This window comes from Larus michahellis, chromosome W, assembly GCF_964199755.1.
Source record: "Larus michahellis chromosome W, bLarMic1.1, whole genome shotgun sequence".
In the NCBI taxonomy this organism is placed as follows: domain Eukaryota; kingdom Metazoa; phylum Chordata; class Aves; order Charadriiformes; family Laridae; genus Larus; species Larus michahellis.
Genome location: NC_133929.1, coordinates 1,918,284 through 1,942,897, shown reverse-complemented (window position 1 = coordinate 1,942,897; position 24,614 = coordinate 1,918,284). Strand labels below are relative to the sequence as shown.

Below are 24,614 nucleotides of genomic sequence, written 5' to 3'. Positions count from 1 at the left end.
CAATATATTCATCAACGACCTGGATGAGGGGACAGAGGGCACCCTCAGCAAGTTTGCTGATGACACAAAGCTGGGAGGGGTGGCTGACACACCAGAAGGCTGTGGTGCCATTCAGCGAGACCTGGACAGGCTGGAGAGCTGGGTGGAGAGGAACCTTATGAAATTCAACAAGGGCAAGTGTAGGGCCCTGCACCTGGGGAGGAATAACCCCATGCACCGGTACAGGTTGGGGGCGGACCTGCTGGAAAGCAGCTCTGCAGGGAGAGACCTGGGAGTCCTGGTGGACAACAGGATGACCATGAGGCAGCAATGTGCCTTTGTGGCCAAGAAGGCCAATGGCATCCTGGGGTGCATTAAAAAGAGCTTGGCCAGTAGGTCGAGGGAGGTCATCCTCCCCCTCTACTCTGCTCTGGTGAGGCCGCACCTGGAGTACTGTGTCCAGTTCTGGGCCCCCCAGTTCAAGAAGGACAGGGAACTACTGGAGAGAGTCCAGTGGAGGGCTACAAAGATGGTCAAGGGACTGGAGCACCTCTCTTATGAGGAAAGGCTGAGAGCCCTGGGTCTGTTTAGCCTGGAGAAGAGAAGACTGAGAGGGGACCTCATCAATGCTTATAAATATCTAAAGGGTGGGTGTCAAGAGGATGGGGTCAAACTGTTCTCATTGGTGCCCAGCGACAGGACAAGGGGCAACGGGCACAAGCTAGAACAGAGGAAATTCCATCTCAACAGGAGGAAAAACTTCTTTACTTTGAGGGTGGCAGAGCACTGGCACAGGCTGCCCAGAGAGGTGGTGGAGTCTCCTTCTATGGAGATATTAAAAACCCGCCTGGATGCATTCCTGCCCAACCTGCTCTAGGTGAACCTGCTTTGGCAGGGGGCTTGAACTAGATGGTCTCCGAAGGTCTCTTCCAACCCCTACCATTCTGTGATTCTGTGAAAATAGTTCTACTTCACTACCATAAGGATTCATGGGGGGGGCGCAATTTAAATGCCTCTATGAAAACGCACATAGCATGGGGAACAAACAAGAGGAGTTAAAGACATGCACACGCCTTGCAAGGCTATGATCTTATTGGCATCGCGGAGACATGGTGGGATGGCTCCTATGACTGGAGTACTGGAATGGAAGGATACAGACTCTTCAGGAAGGACAGGCAGGGGAGATGAGGAGGAGGGGGTGTTGCCCTCTATGTCAAGGACCAGCTGGAGTGCATGGAGCTCCGCCTGGGGATGGATGAGGAGCCAATGGAGAGCTCACAGGTTAAAGGGAGGGCAGGGACAGGTGACACTGCAGCATTACAGTGGGGGTCTGCTAGAGGCCACCTGACTAGGAAGACCGAGCGAATGAGGCCCTCTATAGACAGATAGGAGCAGCATCACGTTCACAAGCCCTGGTCCTCATGGGGGACTTCAACCACCCCGATATCTGTTGGAGGGACAAAACAGCAGGGCATAATAAATCATAGAATCATTTAGGTTGGAAAAGACCCTTGGGATCATCGAGTCCAACCATCAACCCCACTCTACAAAGGTCTCCCCTACACCATATCCCCTAACACCACATCTAAACGACTCTTAAACACATCCAGGGATGGTGACTCCGCCACCTCCCTGGGCAGCCTATTCCAGTGTCTGACCACTCTTTCTGGGAAGAATTTTTTCCTAATGTCCAGTCTAAACCTCCCCTGCTGCAGCTTGAAGCCATTCCCTCTTGTTCTATCGCTAATTACCTGTGAGAGGAGACCAGCACCAGCCTCTCTACAGTGGCCTTTCAAGTAGTTGTAGAGAGCGATGAGGTCTCCCCTCAGCGTCCTCTTCCTCAAACTAAACAGTCCCAGCTCCTTCAATCGCTCCCCATAAGATTTATTCTGCAGGCCCTTCACCAGCTTCGTTGCCCTCCTCTGCGCTCGCTCCAGCGCCTCGATCTCTCTCTCGTATTGAGGTGCCCAGAACTGGACACAGTACTCAAGGTGTGGCCTCACCAGTGCTGAGTACAGGGGGACAATCACCTCCCTCCTTCTGCTGGTCACACTATTTCTAATACAAGCCAGGATGGCATTGGCCCTCTTGGAGGTTCCTGAAATGCCTCGACGATAACTTCCTTCTCCAAGCGATAGAGGAGCCAACGAGGAGAGGTGCCATGCTGGACCTTGTTCTCACCAACAAGGAGGGGCTGGTGGGGAATGTCACCCTCTAGGGCAGCCTTGGCTGCAGTGACCATGTGATGGTGGAGTTTGAGATCCTTAGGGTGGCGAGGAGGGTGCACAGCAAGCTCACTGTCCTGGACTTCAGGAGAGCAGGCTTTGGCCTCTTCAGGGATCTGCTTGGCAGAGTACCGTGGGATAAAGCCCTGGAAGGAAGAGGGGCCCAAGAAAGCTGGCTAATATTCAAGGATCACCTCCTCCAAGCTCAGGAGCGATGCATCCTGACAAAGAGGAAGTCGGGCAAAAACTCCAGGAGGCCTGCATGGCTGAACAAGGAGCTCCTGGACAAACTCAAACAGAAAAAGGAAGCCTACAGAGGGTGGAAGCAAGGACAGGTAGCCTGGGAGGAATACAGAGAAATTGTCCGAGGAGACAGGGATCAGGTTAGGAAGGCTAAAGCCCAGATAGAGTTAAATCTGGCCAGGGACATCAAGGGCAACAAGAATGCTTTCTACAGGTATGTCAGTGACAAAAGGAAGACTAGGGAAGACTTGGGCCCTCTGTCCAGGGACATCAAGGATAACAAGAAAAACTTCTATAAGTACGTCAGGGGTAAAGGCAAGACTAGGAAAGATGTGGGCCCTCTCCGGAATGAAACAGGAGACCTGGTCACCCAGGATCTGGAGAAGGCTGAGGTACTGAATGACTTATTTGCCTCGGTCTTCACCGGCAAGGGCTCTAGCCACACCGCCCAAGTCACAGAAGGCAAAGGCAGGGACTGGGAGAATGAGGAACCTCCCACTGTAGGAGAAGATCAGGTTTTGAGACCAGCTGAGGAGTCTGAAGGTGCACAAGTCCATGGGACCTGATGAGATTCATCTGTGGGTCCTGAGGGAGCTGGTGGATGAAGTTACTAAGCCACTATCCATCATATTTGAGAAGTCATGGCAGTCCGGTGAAGTGCCTGCTGACTGGAAAAGGGGAAACGCAACCCCCATTTTTAAAAAGGGAAAAAAGGAAGACCCGGGAGACTACAGACCAGTCAGTCTCACCTCTGTGCCCGGCAAGATCATGGAGCAGATCCCCCTGGAAACTCTGCTAAGGCACATGGAAAATAAGGAGGTGATCGGTGGCAGCCAACGTGGCTTCACTAAGGGGAAATCTTGCCTGACAAATGTGGTGGCCTTCTAAGACGGGGTTACAGTGTTGGTGGATAAGGGAAGAGCAACTGACATCATCTACCTGGACTTGAGCAAAGCATTTGACACTGTCCTGCATGACATCCTGGTCTCTAAATTGGAGAGACATGGATTTGATGGATGGACCACTCGGTGGATAAGGAACTGGCTGGACGGTCGCACTCAAAGTGTTGTCGTCTGCGGCTCGATGTCCAAGTGGAAAGCAGTGATGACTGGAGTTCCTCAGGGGTCAGTACTGGGACCGATATTATTTAACATCTTTGTTGGCAACATGGACAGCGGGATTGAGTGCACCCTCAGCAAGTTTGCCAACGACACCAAGCTGTTTGGAGCGGTCGACACGCTGGAGGGAAGGGATGCCATCCAGAGGGACCTGGACAGGCTTGAGAGGTGGGCCTGTGCAAACCTCATGAAGTTCAACAAGGCCAAGTGCAAGGTCCTGCACCTCAGTCGGGGCAATCCCGGGCACAAATACAGGCTGGGTGGAGAATGGCTTGAGAGCAGCCCTGAGGAGAAGGACTTGGGGGTGTTGGTGGATGAGAAGTTCAACATGAGCCGTCGACGTGCACTCACAGCCCAGAAGGCCAACAGCATCCTGGGCTGCATCAAAAGAAGCGTGGCCAGCAGGTCGAGGGAGGTGATTCTGCCCCTCCACTCTGCTCTCATGAGACCCCACCCGGAGTTTTGCATCCAGCTCTGGAGCCCTGAGCACAGGAAAGACATGGACCTGTTGGAGCGGGTCCAGAGGAGGGCCACGAAGATGATCAGAGGGCTGGAGCACCTATGCTATGAGGACAGGCTGAGAGAGCTGGGGCTGTTCAGCCTGGAGAAGAGAAGGCTCCGGGGAGACCTTATAGCGGCCTTCCAGTACCTGAAGGGGGCCTACAGGAAAGATGGGGAGGGATTGTTCATCAGGGAGCATAGTGATAGGATGAGGAGTCGTTGTCAGAGCAGCTGTATTAGTGAGTGGAAGCGTTCGTTAGACTCTCTCAACTGGGCAAGCCAGAATCCAAACTATTCAGGCAGTCTGTCAGAGCCCTTTTCGAGCCCTGGTTGTGCCCCACGTTGTGCGCCAATAAAATCTGTCATGGTTTGGGCCAGACTGACCACTGAAATGAACTACAGATGCTCTCCCCAACCTCTCCCTTCAGTGAGAGAAAGATGAGAGAGAAATATACTTATGAGTTTAAAAGAAACTAAACTACTGTAATGAAATAATAATAATAAAATAATAAAAAGAAAAGATAATAATATAAAAGTAAAAAAAAAAAGAAAATAATGAAATATATACAAAACATGTATTAAGCTCTCAGGATGATGATCACGTCACTGGCAGGTACTGGGGAAGTCCCAGACTGGACTCTGCGACGGATGGGAACTGGATTCCAGATCTGGATTCAGGAACGCAGGGAACAAGATCAAAGGGAGACAAACAGACAGAGTCCTTCTTGGACACCAGACATTGAAGAAAGAAGGCTGACCCCTTTGATCCCTCAGCTTTTATACTGAGCATGATGCATATGGGATGGAATACCCTGTTGGTCAGTTTTGGGTCACCTGTCCTGTCCGCTCCTCCCTGCAGGTGCAACACCTCTATGCTCTTCTGCTTCCGACCCTCCAATGGGGCATATAACAAAGTTAGCTGACCTTGGTTGTTATAGCAATAAATATAAGCAGGAGCCTCTCTGCGGACCGTTCCTTGGCATGAACTACAAACATCAGACCTTATCTCTGCTAGAAGCCGACAGTGTCTGAAAAATATGCAGTTAATTTCAGAGAGTACAGTTACTTAGAAGAAGCTTAGCTGTAAAGAGAATTGGTTCTGTTTTACCTCAAACCAGGACATAAGGCCATTGACAAAGGGATTGGAAAAGGGGCAGCAGTCCTCCACCTCTGGCGGTTCCTCCTGTCGAGCGTGAAGGAAAGGTATCCCTTCAAGGAAGATCTTGTAAATTACCGAGGCAAGTGGCCCAGCACTGAGGGAGATATCCAGTATCTAGGGAATTAGCTGTGATGGAGGTGAACAATAACCTCATAGACAGCTGGGCCAAGGAGCACGGCATTGAGTGGGCATATCACATCCCCTATGATGCACCGGCCTCTGGGAAGATAGAACGATACAATGGACTGTTAAAAACTACACTGAGAGCAATGGGTGGTGGGACCTTGAAACGAAGGGATACGCATTTAGCAAAAGCTACCTGGCTAGTTAACACCAGGGGATCTACCAATCAAGCTGGCCCTGCCCAAACAAAACATCCACGTAGTGTAGAAGGGACTAAAGTCCTCATATCACACATGTTAGGGAAGACAGTCTCGGTTAGTCCTGCCTCAGGCAAGGCAAACCCATCCATGGGTGCACTTGGTGGGTGATGCGGAAGGATGGGGAAGTCTGATGTGTACCTCATGGGGATCTGATTTTGGGTGAGAACAGCCAATGAATCAAACTGTATGATGTTAATTGCTAAATAAACCTGCCACTGTATGTCATCGTTACTATAATTGCTGTATGCCATATCAATGGTACCACAGTGAGAATCACCCAAACTAATGACTTTGATGGAACCGAGTAAAGTGCAGAGGTGATGGGATCAGAACTGACCTCAGCAACTAGCACCCAGCAACTTCCTTGAGATCGACATCTTCAACCTGGAGACCGTGGGCATGGGCCGCACCAGATGTACCAGCTGCAAGCTCTGAATTCAGCATGCAGCAGTCCAGCACCACACACCATCTCGCCTGCCCTGAGAGACTGTTCTAACAGATGGAGCCCAAAGTCATGGATTAAAGGAACTCAATGGACATTTTAGAGGAATGGCCCATAGAGTAAGGGAATGATATATGTATGTATAGATGTGTATATATATCAAAGACAGGGAAAATGGATGGTAATAATTTGAAAGCGTGAGATCCGTGCGTGATGTAGATGATCTAGAATAAGGGGTGGAAAATGTCCTGCTTACGGCAGAGATAGGGTTAATTTTCACAAGGAGGCAGGATGGGACACCGCCTGGACAGCTGACCCAAGCTAGCAAAATGGTTACTCAATACTGCCATACTCAGTATATAGCCAGGGAGCTGGCTGGGGAAAGGGGCAGAAATCGCAGCTTGGCGGCAGGCTTGGCTTTGGATTCCAGTTGGTGAGCAGTGGTACATTAATCATGTTTTGTATAGTTTTTTGTATAATATTGTTGTTGTTTTCCTCTTCACTGTTCTGTTAAACTCAACCCACAAGTTTTTTCCTTTTTCTTCCAATTCATCACCTATCCTGCCTCTGGTGAAAAGATCGCGTGGTTCTTCATTGCTGGCTGAGGCTAAACCATGACAGTGACCCAACTGGGGAAGGTGCCCTGATGGACCTGTTGTTTGCAAACAGAGAAGGACTTGTGGGGGATGTGATGGTTGGAGGCCATCTTGGGCATAGCAATTATGAAATGATAAAGTTTTTGATGCTCAGAGAAGTAAGGAGAGGGGTCGGCAGAACTGCTACCTTGGACTTCCAGAGGGCAGACTTTGGCCTCTTTAGGAGTCTGGATGACAGAGTCCCTTGGGAGGCAGTCCTGAAGGGCAAAGCAGTCCAGGAAGGCTGGACATTCTTCAAGAATGGAATCTTGAAGGTGCAGGAGCAGGCTGTCCCCACGTGCTGAAATATGAGCCGGGGGGGAAGAAGACCGGCCTGGCTGAACAGAGAGCTTTGTCTGGAACTAAGGAAAAAAAGGAGAATTTATGACCTTTGGAAGAAGGGGTGGGCAACTCAGCAGGACTACAATGATGTCATGAGGTTATGCAGGGAGAAAATTAGAAGGGTCAAAGCCCAACTAGAACTTAATCTGGCTTTGGATGTTGAGAACAATAAAAAGAGTTTCTATAAATACATTAGCAACAAAAGGAGGGCAAAGGAGAATCTCCATCCTTTGTTGGATGCGAGGGGAAACATAGTGACAAAGGATGAGGAAAAGGCTGAGGTACTTAATGCCGCCTTTGCCTCAGTCTTTAATAGTAAGACCAGTTGTTCTTGGAGTACTCAGCCCACTGAGTTGGAAGACAGAGACGGGGAGCAGAATGAAGTCCCCATAATCGAAGGGGAAATGGTTAGTGACCTGCTACACCACTTAGACACACACAAGTCTATGGGGCCGGATGGGATGCACCCAAGGGTACTGAGGCAGCTGGCAGAAGTGCTTACCAAGCCATTTTCCATCATTTATCATCAGTCATGGCTAAGCGGGGAGGTCCCAGTTGACTGGAGGTTAGCAAATGTGACGCCCATCTACAAGAAGGGCCCGAAGGAGGATCTGGGGAACTACAGGTCTGTCAGCCTGACCTCAGTGCCTGGGAAGGTCATGGAACAGATCATCCTGAGTGCCATCACACAGCATGTACAGGACAACCAGGCAATCAGGCCCAGTCAGCATGGGTTCATGAAAGGCAGGTCCTACTTGACTAGCCCGATCTCCTTCTATGACAAGGTGACCTGCTTAGTGGATGAGGGAAAGGCTGAAGGGGGCCTACAGGAAAGACTGGGAGGGATTGTTCATCAGGGAGTGTAGTGATAGGACGAGGGGTAATGGTTTTTAAACTGAAAGAGGGTAGATTTAGATTGGATATCAGGAAGAAATTCTTCAGTGTCAGGGTGGTGAGGCACTGGAACAGGTTGCCCGGAGAAGGTGTGGATGCCCCATCATTGGAGGTGTTCAGGGCTGGGTTGCATGGGGCTTTGAGTAACCTTGTCTATGGAAGGTGTCCTTGCCCAGGGCAGGAGGGTTTGAACTAGATGATCTTTATGGTCATTTGCAACCCAAACAATTCTATGTTTCTAAGACACTAGAATATATTCCATAGCCTGTTTAGAAAGACTGTTTGGCTTTTGAAAAGGAGTTTGGAAGTTGTTAAGCCACATGTTAAAAGCTTCATTTGAGACATTACAACAAATGTGTTTGGATGCATTTCCAAGAACCTCCTGGACAAGACAGAAACAGCAGCAAAACAGGAGGTCTTGAGGCTTGATTATATTCAAAGAACGAACTTTAAAAGAAAGAGAGAGTTTAAAAGAAAGAGAGCTGCTTCATGCCTCTGCAAGAAGGCAGACCTCAGCCCCTTAGAAAAAGAATGGGTGGTGCCAGGCAGCAATCTGACTAGGACAGAAAGAAGAAAAAGAACAAGACAGGCTGAACGGTGCAAAAGAAATGGAAACCTCAAAGAATTGGGACCCATTCTACTGCTAGAAAAGGAGTTATATTTCGACAGGGATACCTTTCGTTCACAGCTTCTCAGAAGAGTGTATCAGATCTAAGTTGGATTTGTTTGAAGAGTCCCCACTTTTAGCTATCATGGAGCCTACAGCTCGACTTTTTCATAGCTGGGAATGGTAAAGATAACACAGATATGAACAATACTCTGCTGTATCTTTGCTGCAAGTTCTTATCAGATGTTAGGTCCAACTTTGGTGCTGGTGAGGCGAGGCCATAGGATTGGCCTCTGTTTTCATCCAGATGGACATCATGCCACAGGACCAACTAATAAGCCAGAGCAACAACTGCTATACATATTGCACCTGCTTAGAATCATAGAATCATTTAGGTTGGAAAAGACCTTTAAGATCATCAAGTCTAACTGTAAACCTAACACCACCAAGTCCACCACTAAACCATGTCCCTAAGCACTATGTCTACCCATCTTTTAAATACCTCCAGGGATGGTGACTCAACCACTTCCCTGGGCATCGTGTTCCAGTGCTTGAATGCTTCATTGACTTGCTTCTCTATTACAGACATGACATACTGAGCATGCATTTCTCCATGAGGCTCTTCTACAATGACACAGCTAGGCAGCAGTCACACTGGGTAGTGTTGGTAATCAGGGGTTTAGAGAATGCTTGGCTCTGACAGCCCAAGTTATTATCATGATCTCATTCCTGTATGATCTGCAGGCCTCCCTCAAAATTTTCACAACTCGCTGTCAATAGTAACACAGTTCTTTTTGAAAGTCAGAAATCTTTTCCTGATTAGCTGTATGCCATGCCAAGAATTGTGTTTTCTCCTCAAGCATCATGCTGCACACCCCATAATATTCCAGTTGTGGAAGAGAGCCCACATAACTTTGATTTTCAGCAGTACTGAAAAAATTGGGAGAAATAAACTTTGCAGCCCTCAATACCCAGCACATGGGGAAGGCTGTTTAATTACATGGGTAAAAAGTGTGAAGAGTCTATGAAATACATACTTAGCAGGGGAACGTCTATGCTTATGAGTTTTCAATCTCATTACTGTCACGGGCAAAATATACTTGACTTGGGGAAGATTAATTTCATTTATTGCCAACTAATAATAGAGTAGGATAGTGAGAAATAAAACAAAAATTAAAAAAACCTTCTTCCCACCCCTCCCTTCTTCCCAGGCTCAAATTCAGTGCCCACTCTTCTACCTCCTTCCCCATGAATGGCGCAGGGGGATGGGGGAATGGGGGCTGCAGTCTGTTCGTGATGCTTCATCTCTGCCACTCCTTCCTCTCACACTGTTCCACTTCTCCAGCGTGGGGTCCTTTCCACAGGATACAGTCCTTCACAAACTTCTCCAGTGTGGGTCCTTCCCATGGGCTGCAGTCCTTTCCATGTGGTATAGTCCTTCAGGAACAGACTGCTTTAGTGTGGGTCCCCCACAGGGTCACAGGTCTTGCAGAAGACCTGCTCCTGCGTGGGCTCCTCCCCACAGGCTGCAGCTTCCTTCAGGACATGTCCACCTGCTGTGGCATGGGGTCCTCCATGGGCTGCAGGGTGGATATCTGCTCCCACGCTGGAGCAGTCTGTTCCTGAAGGACTGCACCCCATGGAAGGGACCCACATTGGAGCATTTCATGAAGAACTGCAGCCCGTGAGAAGGACTTGCATTGGAGAAGTTCATGGAGTACTTTCTCCCATGGGAGGACCCCCACGCTGCAGCAGGGGAAGAGTGTGAGGAGTCCTCCCCCTGAGGAGGAAGGAACGACAGAGACAATGTGTGATGAACTGACCGCAACCCCCCTTCTCTGTCCCCCTGCAACGCTCGGTAGAGAACGTGGGAGTGAAGTTAAGCCCAGGAAGAAAGGAGGGGTGGGGGGAAGGTGTTTTAAGATGTAGTTTTTATTTCTCATTATCCTGCTCTGATTTTATTTGTAATAAATTAAATTAGTTTTCCCCACGTCAAGTCTGTTTTGCCCATTATGGTAATTGGTGAGTGATCACCCTGTCCTTATCTCAACCCACAAGCCTTTCGTTATATTTTCTCTCCCCTGTCCATTTGAGAAGGGGAGTGATAGAGCGGCTTTGGTGGGCACCTGGCATCCAGCCAGAGTCAACCTACCACAATCCCAGAGACACACACACAGAGAACACTGACACAGCTGGCTACACACTACTGCTATAGACAAGAATCTACCTTTAACAGCACCTACAAATAACACTACCAGGACTCACATAAAACCTAAGTATAGACAGCCAAGTCCCCTTCCTCCTCTCTGGCTGGTAAAGACTGAAGTTCACAAGTGAGAGCACACACTTTAGATTCACAAGCACATGCACTTTTGCTGATCCCTCACACACTGGCACAGACCTTCTGTTTGTTAGATACCCCTGCCTGGATCCTGAGCCCTCTTACCCTCTTCACAGATCTACTACTTGACGCCTAGTTCAGCTTGATGCTTGCTAGCAGATATATGTCCTCCCAGACTCACACACTCGTCTCACAGCACTCCACACTTGTGGGTCGTCCTGAATACCAGCACGGACCCTCTGCACATCTGATAGCCCTGCACAGACCCTGGGCCTCCTACTTGCTGGCTAGTCCAGCTTGAAGTTTGCTAGCGAATTACACACAGAGTCCCCCCCACACACCAGGTTTGGGGAAGATACAAACACTGTGAGCTCTGCCCCAGCAGCTGACACCCAGCACATGGGCCTGTGACCCATGGTCTTATTCCACTCACTGGTGCTGCGGCCTTCACTCACCCCGCCCCCCCCCCCCCCCAGAAGCTGTGCTCAGGACACATACCAGGCCCATCTAAGTGGAGCTGAGACCTTGCTCCAGTGACTGGCACTGAGACGCTCCTACTCACTTCAGTTGCTGACACCGCAGGCCAAAGGACACCTATACCCCTAGTCTGACTCTAGCTGCTGGCACCAAATCCACTCATGTTGGTCTCGCCAGTAGCTGGCACCTAATCTTTACAGCACTCACACAGAGGGCAGAGAGTGAGATTACACAGAGAGTTAAGAAAGGATTTACTAAGAAGATAGGACAGACTGCAGTGATCAGGCACAGGGCTTAGTCAGACAAGTGTACTGAAGGCCCCTTTTTATATGACTGGCCCCTTTTATACCCATTTCTGTCTATTCCCCGCTTTGTTCCTTCCCAATCCCCTTACCCTAAATGTTCCCTAATAGATTTTGGAACAGGTCCCCCTTGAATATCCCAAATCCTCTCATGCCTGTTTCCCTCTTCTTGTCAGTTACAAAGTCCAGGTGGTGCTCTCCAAAGCTATGCCTGTAGTTTCTTGATGGCCCATCAATTAGTGACCAGAGACTTTTGTTCCTTGACATTGTTTCTGTTATCCCTTGTCTACCAGGTTTGTGTCTGTGTGTATTCTTGTTAATCGCTTCCCCCTTTATTTATTATCTCCTTTTGCACTGAAAAGGCCCTTGATCAGATAACCTTAATGAAGCAGATGGACTCCCCCATACCCTTACACTCAGTTTGTCCTGTAGCTCTTCTGCACTTATTAACAGTTCTGCATGTTAGATCCCTCAGTGCTGTAAGCACTGCAAGACTCCTAGTGAAACAGAAATTATTGTCATTGTTGTTTAGATCAATTAAATAGCAGCACTTTTAATCTATTTTAGAATGAGGGATAGACTGTAGGGTTCTGCGCATCCCATCCCTAATGTCTTTTACAATAAAGATAGCCAGGCAAACAGTCATCAAAACACAGATCTTACTTTGTAGGAGAGTGCTGACCCAATCTTAAAAAAAAATTCTGCATTCATATTGCTTAAATTATTAGTGGGAGAATATAAAGTTGTGCATGCTGTCAGCTTCAAGACAGAGATGAGCATAATTTCCAGTTTCAAACAGCTGGAGTAGATGAACAAAAATTTGCTGTACACCCTGAACAAATGTTTCATAAGCTTCATGTAGTGATACCTGATATAAATTAACAATATTGTATTCTTCTACGTATCACCTAGCCCCAAACCTCTGGATCAGCCATTTCCACTGCTGCACATGCTCTATGGGAGCCACAAGTTAGACTGCCTCCACCTCTCCTGCTACATTTGAGGGAGGGGTAAAGCTGGGCTTTCAAATGCCCCCTGAGGGGCTTGGGAGTGTTGCTGGTGGTCTCTCCAGGGAGATATCCTCATTGTGAAATTGTGGGGGCATAACCTCTTGCTTTGCAGGGGGCTGCAGTAACCAGGAAGTCACTTCCAGGGGGTCATCTTCTGCCCTAGTAGGACACATTCACTTGGCCCATCAGGTTCAGGAAAGCGGTTAACATTTTATGGCCCTTGAGGTCCCTGTAAACCCCTTGCCAACAAGACGCTTGAAGTGACGCAAAATTCATTTAGTTTTCCTAATTAGTAGTCTTCCTTGTAACAGTGTTTTCAGTTTTGCTAGTCTGTGAACCAAGGCCCTAGAATTATCAGCACCAGCAGCCCTTTTATGCCCTCCTTCTTGCCTGCCACTCCTCTGTACTCGATAATAATCACAGTCTTTCATCTCTGCAACGCCCCATTGGCTCTTACTGCTCCCCTTGCTCCTTCTGCAGTAGCTGTGGTCTCTAAGAGATAATCCTTCCAGTAAGATGTACAAAGTTATAGGGAGAATTTACAAGGAAAGTGACAAAGCATGAAGGACTTATAACATCATCATCAAACAAAACACTAGAAAATATTAAGATGCGTTAATGTAAGCATATGCAACATTGAACCACTGCAGCTAAAACAACTTAACTTTGATTCTAGAACCTTAAGGTGAGGAAGAGGCAAATCTGGGCATTTTACACATTCTGTATATTTCATGCTAAGTATTTTACTTCATTAATCTGTATCATATAAATGATTAATTTAAGGGAAGAATCTGTCCCTTATTTAGTGCCTTATCTGTCAGCTCTTAGTACCAGCACTGCTCCTATGGTGCTTTATTTTTTACATTACTATTGGGTGGTCAGTTTGGTTTTATTTGCATAGGAACTGAGGAAATAGCTGGATGAGGTCTCTGAAAGAGACATTCCAAGAGTTGCATCTTTGTAGGTTTATTTACAAATAAGAATAGTGAGAAATTAAATGAGCAGGCAATCAGTTAACTGATTGCCCAGTCTTGCCCAAGTCTGGGACAAGGTCTAATCATGTACAATGTAAAAGTATTTAGACCATAAGGACACAGTGGTTTCAGAAGTTTCAAATTTGCATTTTCTGTAAGTAAACACAGCATGACAAGCTGCATTATGCAGTACTTTCCACTGTGAAACACGAGTCTTAGAAAAAAAAAGTAACCTCCAATCAGATTGTTCTTGCACTAATCTAAAGACAGCTGGCAATCAGAGAGGTATTGTAGACTACATGTTTCTTTTCAACTAGTGGAAGCATCTTTTTGTGGAATTATACCAGTGTCGAAATAAAAAACAAATAGAGGAAAAATGTCTAAAGAAAATAAACTGAATATGGTTGAAAGGAACTGTAAAATAATATATCTCTCTATTTACCTTTAAAGCAACGTAATATTTTAAGCAATAGCATTTCTTTTTATAAAATACTTTTCCCTAAATGCAGTACTTCAAGAAGAATTTTCTCAATTTTTGTCATTTCTTTAAGAATAACAATTCCAACCTCATTTTACATTATTATTCTATTCATTTCAAAACCATTGGTATTAAAAATACATGGCATGTTACACTTCAAAGAAAAAATCAAAGAAATTAGAAGTGTAAAAAAGGGTCCATCTGATTCATGCATTGATACTTGAAAGTTTCCACCTCCAAAACAGCAATTTAAGACTTCTTTATAATCATTTTACAACACCATATACAATGGAAAACTATTGTATACATATGAAATGCTACATCTTTTTAAAGGATAAGTTGCAAAATGTTGCTCTCTGATGCTGTGAGGTCAAGCAGGTTCTTTGTATTACCAAACGATGACTCTTTTTTTTTTAATGCCATAGAATCATAGAATTGTCTAGGTTGGAAGGGACCTTTCAGATCATCTAGTCCAACCATCAACCTAACTCTGACAAAAACCATCACTAAACCATATCACTAAGCACTACATCTACCCGTCTTTTGAATACCTCCAGGGATGGCGATTACACCACTTCCCTGGGCAGCCTGTTCCAATGCTTGATAACCCTTTTGGTGAAGAAATTTTTCCTAATATCCATTCTAAACCTCCCCTGATGCAACTTGTGGCCATTTCCTCTTGTCCTATTGCCTGTTACTTGGGAGAAGAGACCAACACACCCCTTCGCTACACCCTCCTTTCAGAGAGTTCTGGAGAGCGAGAAGGTCTCCCCTCAGCCTTGTCCTCCAGACCCCTCACCATCTTCGTTGCCCTTCTCTGGACCCGCTCCAGCGCCTCAATGTCTTCCTCAATGCCTTTCTTGTAGTGAGGGGCCCAAAACTGGACACAGTACTCGAGGTGGGGCCTCACCAGTGCCCAGTACAGGGGGACAGTCACTTCCCTAGTCCTGCTGGCCACACTGTTCCTGATACAAGCCAGGATGCTGTTGGCCTTCTTGGCCACCTGGGCACACTGCTGGCTCATATTCAGCCAGCAGCTGACTAGAACCCCCAGGTCCTTTTCTGCCGGGCAGCTCTCCAGCCACTCTTCCCCAAGCCTGTAGCACTGCATGGGGTTGTTGTGACCCAAGTGCAGGACCCGGCACTTGGCCTAGTTGAACCTCAAGCCATTGGCCTCAGCCCATCGATCGAGCCTGTCCAGATCCCTCTGTAGAGCCTTTCTACCCTCAAGCAGATCAACAGTCCCACCTAACTTGGTGTCGTCTGCAAACTTACTGAGGGTGCACTCGATCCCCTCGTCCAGATCATTGATAAAGATTTAAAATGTTTAAAGGTCCCTTCCAACCCAACACATTCTATGATTCGATGATATTAAAGAGAACCGGCCCCAATACCGATCCCTAGGGAACACCACTTGTGACGGGATTTAACTCCATTCACCACAACTCTTTGGGCCCAGCCAGATTCTTACCCAGCGAAGAGTACACCCGTCCAAGCCATGGGCAGTCAGTTTCTCCAGGAGAATGCTGTGGGGAATGGTGTCAAATGCTTTACTAAAGTCCTGGTAAATAACATCCACAGCCTTTCCCTCATCCACTAAGCCCCTTCTTCCAAAGGCCATAAACTCTCCATTTTTCCCTGAGTTGCAACCATAGCTCTCTGTTCAGCCAGGCTGGTCTTTTTCCCCGACAGCTTGTTTTTTGGCCCATGGGGACAGCCTGCTCCTGTGCCTTTAAGACTTCCTTCTTGAAAAACGTCCAGCCTTCCTGGACTCCTTTCCCCTTCAGGACTGCCTCCCAAGGGACTCTGTCAAGCAGGCTCCTGAAAAGACCAAAGTTCGCCCTCTGGAAGCCCAAGATGGCAGTTCCGCTGACTCCCCTCCTTGCTTCTCCAAGAATCAAAAACTCTATCATTTTGTGATCACTATTCCCAAGACAGCCTCCAACTGTCACATCCCCCACAAGTCCTTCTCTGTTCACAAACAGCAGGTCCAGCAGGGCTCCTTCCCTAGTTGGTTCCCTCACCAGCTGTGTCAGGAAGTTATCCCCAACACACTCCAGGAACCTCCTAGACTGTTCCCTCTCAGCTGTATTGTGTTCCCAGCTGATATCTGGTAGGTTGAAGTCTCCCACCAGGACAAGGGCTAGTGATCTTGAGGCCATGAGGCCACACATGAAGAAATCCTAGTCTTCAGTTTCCTGCTGATCTCACTGAACATGAATTCAAGATTCTTGTGTGCTGAGTCAACAAAATGAAGTAATTGGTGTGGAAATCCTTATACACATAGACTCACATGGAGTATTGGGAGAAAGGGGTAGGAGATTGCTATTATACCCTACTATTGTAACCTACTGCTTTTAGAAAGCAGTATTATAGCTCAAGTTTGGTAGAATGGTGAACATTCTTGAGAAGAAACAATCATTTTACTGGAGGAATAACTAGCTTCTCCTATAACGTGCAAGACAGTTTCACATTTTCTCATAGAAAAATCAAAGATAAAACTGACATTTGGGGACAAAAACACATATATCTCTGCAATGCTTTGAAAATGCATTCTTCCTGTGTTTTGGACTAGTTTTACTTGTATTAGCTTTTACAACTTGGTGTTCTAATTTGATACAGAATCAATACCAATAAGAAAGGTAGATTCCCCTCTCCTGTCTTCTAAAAAACATGAAAACCAAAAAAGTTCTAGTCCCTTTGTTCTATCAATATGGAAACAGATCATATGCCATGCAACTCAAAACAAGTTATGTAGAATCATAGAATTGTTAGGGTTGGAAGGGACCTTAAAGATCGTCTAGTTCCAACCCCCCTGCCATGGGCAGGGACATCTCCCACTAGGTTACTCAGAGCCCCATCCAGCCTGGCCTTAAAAACTTCCAGGGATGGGGCTTCCACCACCTCTCTGGGCAACCTGTTCCAGTGTCTCACCACCCTCATGGTGAAGAACTTCTTCCTAACATCCAGTCTGAATCGTCCCATCTCTAGTTTTAATCCATTCCCTCTAGTCCTACCATTACCCGACATCCTAAAAAGTCCCTCCCCAGCTTTCTTGTAGGCCCCGTTAAGATACTGGTAGGCCACTATAAGGTCTCCTCGGAGCCTTCTTTTCTCCAGACTGAACAACCCCAACTCTCTCAGGCTGTCCTCATAGGAGAGGTGCTCCAGCCCTCTGATCATCCTCGTGGCCCTTCTCTGGACATGTTCCAGCACGCCCATATCTCTCTTGTAGTAGGGGCTCCAGAATTGGACGCAGTACTCCAGGTGGGGTCTCACGAGAGTGGAGTAGAAGGGCAGAATCACCTCCCTCGACCTGCTGGCCACAACTCTCCTGATGCAGCCCAGGATACGATTGGCTTTCTGGGCTGCTAGTGCACACTGACGGCTCATGTTGAGCCTCTTGTCCACCAGCACCCCCAAGTAGTCTTCTGGAATTTAAACCAGCCGTGCTTTCTCCCACCGTCCCAAAATTTTGTGACATGCAAAAAATGGAATTCTCAACTGAAATTAAAACAGTTTTTTAATTGAACATACATTATTATCTTCCCTGAATTTTCTCTTAACCCAACCACTAATAAAAAGATGGTCTTCACCATAATGGCAGAAAGGGAGGAGCATTAAAAAGGAAGGAAGTTCCAATATGGAAGTTGGTACATTAGTGTAGCTCTCAAAGGAATTTACCACTGCTTGCTCCTCTCCCCCAAGAATCCACTTGGAATATAGTTCACAAGGAACAAAAGAAATTTATGAATATGCAACATGTAAAAGGATCTGAAGAATCTTCATTTTGCTGCTTTCTACAAATATTACTACCAACAGATGTATTAGCAATGTGTCAAAACTTGTGGAATTTAAACTTACACTACAATTATAATTAATGCAGCTGGGTATAAAGCCTGTGCCTATTTACATACTCAGCCCACTTAGTCATCAATAGAACACTCCCAGGACCCCCCCAGACAGTTTCTGCCTAGATGAGATAATTGACCAATTGCTAAAGGACCCCCCCTTCCCAGGCAGTCCTGGCTTCACGTTGATAAGATAATCAATAGATTGACAGGAACTCCAGAGGCAATTCCTGCTTTGCACAGATAAAGTAACTGATCAATTGAAAGATGCTATTTGTATTTTTAGATATGTTTATTATTGGATAGGGCAATAGTTAAGATGTACATAATTAAGATAGTTTAACTACTCAATAGAAAATGATCATGCATAGGCTAGAACAGTATTGTAGGACCAGGAGCCAGCTAGATTATGAGAATTTACAGAACAGTTTAGGGAGTCTCATCTGATCCAGCTGAAGATGCCATTACAAGGACCCTTGCAATTGAGACATCTGTCAACATCCAGACAACTGGACATCCTGTTTGAGCGATTCCCCAAATGAGCATTACCCTATGCAGAAGACTGCAATAAATCAGTTTCTTTAAATAACACTCAGTGTGTGAGCATGCAACAGCACACAGTGACCGTACAACTAAATCCTGACCACAGAATATTCAACTCTCATACTTTTCCTGTGTCCAGTTCTGGGCTCCCCAGTTCAAGAAGGACAGGGAACTGCTGGAGAGGGGACAGCAAAGGGCTACCAAGATGATGAGGGGACTGGAACACCTCTCCTATGAAGAAAGGCTGAGGGATTTAGGTCTCTTCAGTCTGGAAAAAAGAAGGCTGAGGGGGGATCTTATCAATGCTTATAAATACTTAAAGGGTGGGTGTCAGGAGGATGGGGCCAGGCTCTTTTCAGTGGTGCCCAGTGATAGGACAAGAGGTAATGGGCACAAACTTGAGCATAGGAAGTTCCACCTAAACATGAGGAGGCACTTCTTTACTTTGAGGGTGGCAGAGCACTGCCACAGGCTGCCCAGAGAGGTGGTGGAGTCTCCAACTCTGGAGACATTCAAAACCCACCTGGGCGCATTCCTGTGCAACCTGCTCTAGGTGACCCTGCTCTGGCAGGGGGGTTGGTCTAGATGATCTCCAGAGGTCCCTTCCAACCCCTACCATTCTGTGATTCTTTCTTCCACATTTTTATCATCTGTTCCTCACTTACGATATATAAAATAGAAGTGACCTTCAGCCCTGTCAAGTTTCCAAGACAGACAGCAAAGGCTTCCTATTGAAGCTACAACATCATCCCTAACTTTTCTTGAAAATAGATCGAACGATAAAGAAAAAGAAAATAGTTTAAAGCAATTGGACTATTTTATTTTCCTCCTTTTATAGTTAGAAAGATGCTTTTCAGACCTTGGACACACCATAAGGGAAAGTAACTGTCTTAATCTACTATACTGCATGACTGCCAGGGCCCAGAGTGCACCAACAGACTCCGCACCCTCTTTCCCTCTCCCCACCAAGGGTTTGTCTGCCTGCACTCAAGGCCAGCTCTGACATAGCACAGTTGTGGAACCTTGGATTAGACTGCTGAGAAAGAGCTGGGAAAAGCCTCAGTGCAGGGGCTACCCCTTTCACTCAGGAGCTGCATTTAAGTTCAGACCATTGGACCTTGGTCCTTGCTTGAGCTACACTGTAGGTATACTATGTACACTTGTATCTGGCCATGTACCTTGTTGATCCTGTCCTTGCCTTGCTGACTTGATTTCCTGGCTTGACCTTGGACCTGCCTCATCACTATGGTCTTGCTTATCACTGGACCATAACTGACCCTGGTCACTGTCACCAGACCTGCTCTGCTCTCCTTGTTCAGGTGCTGTGAGACTGCACCCCTTGTTGTTGAGGCCACTGATTCTGTCTGCCTTGCTGTCGCCCTCAGCTCCCAGATCACCTGCTCTCTTGCTGCTCCCTGACAATGACCACCAAATCAACTGGAAACTTTAAACATTTTTTTTACCAAGTTGTAACTTGCATGTTTGTCCAATATTTGAAAGATAACTAGACTCCAAATCTGGACATACTTCCAAATTATGAAAAAATGCAGTCATTCTGAAAAGAAACTTGGTTTTGGAATGAGCTGAAAATGGTATAAACAAACTGATCCGTAAGTTATTCCACCAATTCAAAACACAAGGATTTGTACATTTATCAGAGCACTGACAGGCAGCTAGCATTCCGTCGGCCAAGAAAGATTAATTAAATTTGAGTAATACATGCCCTTTCCCAGGCTTCTCAAGGCAGCAAGAAAGCTTATTATACAGTGTCAAACTTGAAAATAATGTAACACGTTACATATTGGACTAATGTTAATCAAGGGAAAAACACGAACAAGAACAGAAACATGAAAGCAAGTCTTGTCAGTAATCCAACCTGAAAACTTTTCCCTTCTGTATTCCACACATATATTACTGATATATCATATAGCCCACATATACATTACTGATATATCACTGAACACAACAATTCCAATGCACATCTCTACAGACTGAAAGCAATCCAGTGTGAAAGCATGATCCCTTGCTAAAAGATTAGGAAAACACTTGGATGGTGCTAGATAGGATGATATTTTAAAGCTACAGTAAGGAACAACAGGTTCCTGTCTATAAAACCTGGAGGTGCCATCTCCAAATATAGAAAAGAAAGCCATTGCAAAAAACTCTCAGCATTGTTAACTAGCTCAAACCTCAGAAGACACAAGTGATAGGAGTAAGACACGTTACTGTGCCTAACATATTAACAATGACATTACTGCTCTTTATTACCTGTGAGGGTCAGTATGGTAAATCACAAATATTTAGAATAGCAAGGGAATGCGAGCAAGAAGAAAAATATGCTACAAGACAAATATCTCTTTAATCAACTAAAAAGATTGTCTTGAGTGAAGTAAGTACATATATTTCTTAAAAAGCCAGAGAAATTTCAAAGTGTAACACTGAAAGTTAGTTACTGGACCCAGAAAACAAACACTATTAGTACAGTAAAATCAAAGATGATTCATAAAAAAATGCACCTTGTAAATGGAACATTTATGCAAACCTCACCTTGTCACTGTCATTGCTGCAGATGTGATCCTGATGGATTGACTGGCATTGAAACGAAGTGCCAATGCTACCTACAAGAGAAGCAGGGGAGGGGAAGGAAAAAAATTCATTAAAATGAAAACCCAGTTCCTATGAACACTAAAAATAAATATAGACAACTGTACCAATCAGAAACTATTTTTACATGGCAGAGATATTTACTTGCCAAACGTCCGTATCAGACAGCTCTTCTATTCAAGACAATAAGCAGCAGAGAGACATTTTTCAGTGTGCCAGGAATAACTTCACCCAGATTATTTTTTTAGCTGCTCAAAGATAACAAAATTAGCACTGGTTCATCAATCCAAAACAAACATATGCAGTAAAATAGATATGCACAAACTTAAGTAAGGACTAAGCTGTACTGAACCAAAATAATTAGAAGCTGGGAACAGCTTTTGGCTAACGTGCAAATGAATACATGTACAGAATCTGTACACTGTGGAAAAAAAGAGTCCCCCTCTTTCCATTGAGTAAAGACACTTAACCCAAAAAAAGTAGGAAAACCAATCTCATTTGTAAAGCTGCATTATTACATCATTTCCTTGTGGAAGATGTACATAAAGCTTTTCCCTAACAGTTTCTCACTGTTTTTGAAGCTTTGAAATGTGGATAGTTTTATTTCGTAATTTCACATACAGCATTTTTATGCATCTTTGTGGTCCACATTGCTTTGGACCATAAGAGGACTGATCAAAGACCTTGTAAGAATGCTTGACAAAATACAGACCAGGCACAGGCAGAAATCATTGCCAGTGCAAGGTCTCCTTAGACACCTCTCCCAACACAGTTATTTGGAAAAAAAATTTCGTAATGTGTCATTGCTTATTGCCATCACTACTTTAGTTAAACAAAAATTTATCAGATGTTAAAACTGCTTTCAATATTTTTTTCTTGCTTTTAAAGTAGAAAGTCAAGAATCATATGTGAGCTTCAGTTAATTGGTGAGTACATTCACATTGCTGTAAACTTATTTTGTTCAAGGACATGATCTTCAAAGTTAATTTTTTAGAAAAGTTTTAATCCCTCCACTTTCAAATGGAAAGAATGCTTAAGAGCACGTCTTGTGGTTATGCGCTCCCTACTCATGTAATCCCAAAATTGTATTCTAGGAAGGAAAAAAACAGGCAAAAAAATTGGTAGAATCTCCCTGTTAGTCTGAACACCCCTCATGCATGATTTCAACACACTGAAAGTGTTAAACTGCTACAGACTACTTAAGTAGTACATAAATGTAATAAATGACCATTAAACCTAGATTTTTGGCTTGAACCTAAAAAATTGATACCAGTTGCAAACTACAAAAATTGATCTAGCTGTCACAGCTTATTTAAAACTGTTAGCATATGTGCTCATAAGCAGGCTTTGAAGTGAATCTAGATTTCTGTGGTGGGTAATATTGTCTGGCCGCCAGGTGCCCACCAAGCCACTCTCTCACTCCCTCTCAGCAAGACAGAGAAAGCTCGTGGGTCAAGATAAAGAGAGGGAGATCACTCACCAACTACCATCATGGGTAAACAGACTCAACTTGGGGAAATTAATTTAATTTATTGCCAAATAAAAATAGGGTAGGATAGTGGGGGAAAAAAACCCCAAACCTAAAAGCACCTTCACCCCACCCCTCTTCTTCCCAGGCTCAACTTCACTCCTGACTCGTCTACCTCCTCCTCCCCGCTCCACAGGGAGACGGAATGGGGGTGTTGCAGTCAGTTCATTACAATTCATCTCTGCCACTCCTTCCTCCTCACACTCTTCCCCTGCTCCAGCATGGGGTCCTTCCCACGGGAGACAGTTCTTCACAGCCTCCTCCAATGTTGGTCCTTCTCACAGGCTGCAGTTCTTCAAGAACTGCTCGAGCATGGGTTCCCCACAGGGTCACAGGTCCTGCCAGAAAACCTGCTCTAACGTGAGCTCTCCATGGGCTGCAGCTTCCTTCAGGACATACCCACCTGTTGCAGCATGGGGTCCTCCATGGGCTGCAGGGTGGATATGTGCTCCACCATGGACCTCTATGGGCTGCAGGGGGACAACTTGCATCATCACCATGGTCTTCACCACAGGCTGCAGGGGAATCTTTGGCGCCTGGAGCACCTCCTCCCCCTCCTTCTTCACTGATCTTGGTGTCTGCAGGGTTGTTTCTCTTACATTTTCTCAATCCTCTCCCCCAGGTGCTGCTGCACAACATTTTTTATCCTTTCTTAAATGTGTTATCACAGAGGCACCACCAGCACCATTCATTGACTCAGCTTTGGCCAGCGGCGGGTCCGTCTTGGAGATAGCTAGAACTGGCTCTGTCCAACATGGGGACAGCTGTTGATCTCTTCTCACAGAAGCCCCCCCGCAGCCTCCCCCCCCCCCCGCTTCCGCTATCAAAACCTTGCCACATAAATCCAATATAATTTCACAGGGGATTTTTATTGCTATTATTATGGTCTATGTGGTAAGGATGAAATAAGAATAGTTTTATTTAGGACAACACATTTTTTCATATAAATGTGGTTTTAAATCTTGAAAGCATCAGTCATTATTTAGCTTCATATTCTTTCTGGTATTATTTACAGGGGAACATGTGCTCAGGGTACTAGAAATGGTAGAAGGGTTTTTCACCTTTGGGTACAGTAATTTCTGCCAAGACTAGGTTGACAGACACCCAAATAATTATCAATCATGTGTGGCCAGTACAAAATGCAAGCAGTAGCCTCCATTTAATTCTTAGAGGAGATGCATGCACATTACAAAATCCACTAAAACAACCCCCTGCCACCTATGGTAGATTCTATGGTATTTAATTTATAATTGTTAGAATCGTAGAATAGTTTGGGTTGGAAGGGACCTTTAAAGGTCATCTAGTCCAACCTTCCCTGCAACGAGCAGGGACATCAACTAGATCAGGTTGCTCAGAGCCTCGTCCAACCTGAACTTGAATGTTTCCAGGGATGGGGCCTCCACCACCTCTCTGGGCAACCTCTTCCAGTGTTTCACCACCCTCATTGTAAAAAAATTTCTTCCTTATATCTAGTCTAAATCTTCCCTCTTTTAGTTTAGAGCCATTACCCCTTGTCCTATTGCAACAGGCCCTGCTAAAAAGTTCATCCCCATCTTTCCTGTAGGCTCCCTTTAATACTGAAAGGCCACAATAAGGTCTCCCCAGAGTCTTCTATTATCCGGGCTGAACACCACCAACTCTCAGCCAGCCCTTTGATCATTTTTGTGGCCCTCTGGACCTGCTCCAACAGGTCCATGTCTTTCCTATGCTGAGGGCTCCAGGTGGGGTCTCACGAGAGCAAAGTAGAGGGGCAGAATTACCTCCCTTGACCTGCTGGCCATGCTTCTTTATAAGGAATTAAATATATAAGGATGATATAAAGACGAAATATATAAGGATGAAATTACAGTTATAGTTGTGGCGTAGCTGGGTATCAGGGCTGTGCTTGTGTGTATAACTCAGTGGGCCTAGCCATCAGTTCCCTGGGTAGTCCAGGAGCTCCCCAGCTAGTCTCTACTACGTGAGACAATGGACTGAC

General features: G+C 45.8%; 1 protein-coding gene across 1 annotated transcript in view; it reads right to left on the bottom strand.

The window, feature by feature from the left end:
- LOC141735532 (E3 ubiquitin-protein ligase RNF38-like) overlaps window positions 1-24,614 on the bottom strand; it is a 284,357-nt gene that overhangs the window by 174,484 nt on the left and 85,259 nt on the right. The window contains exon 2 of the mRNA XM_074568490.1: window positions 21,052-21,122. Coding sequence (XP_074424591.1) covers window positions 21,052-21,122 — 71 coding nt within the window. The remainder of the gene's footprint in view (window positions 1-21,051; window positions 21,123-24,614) is intronic.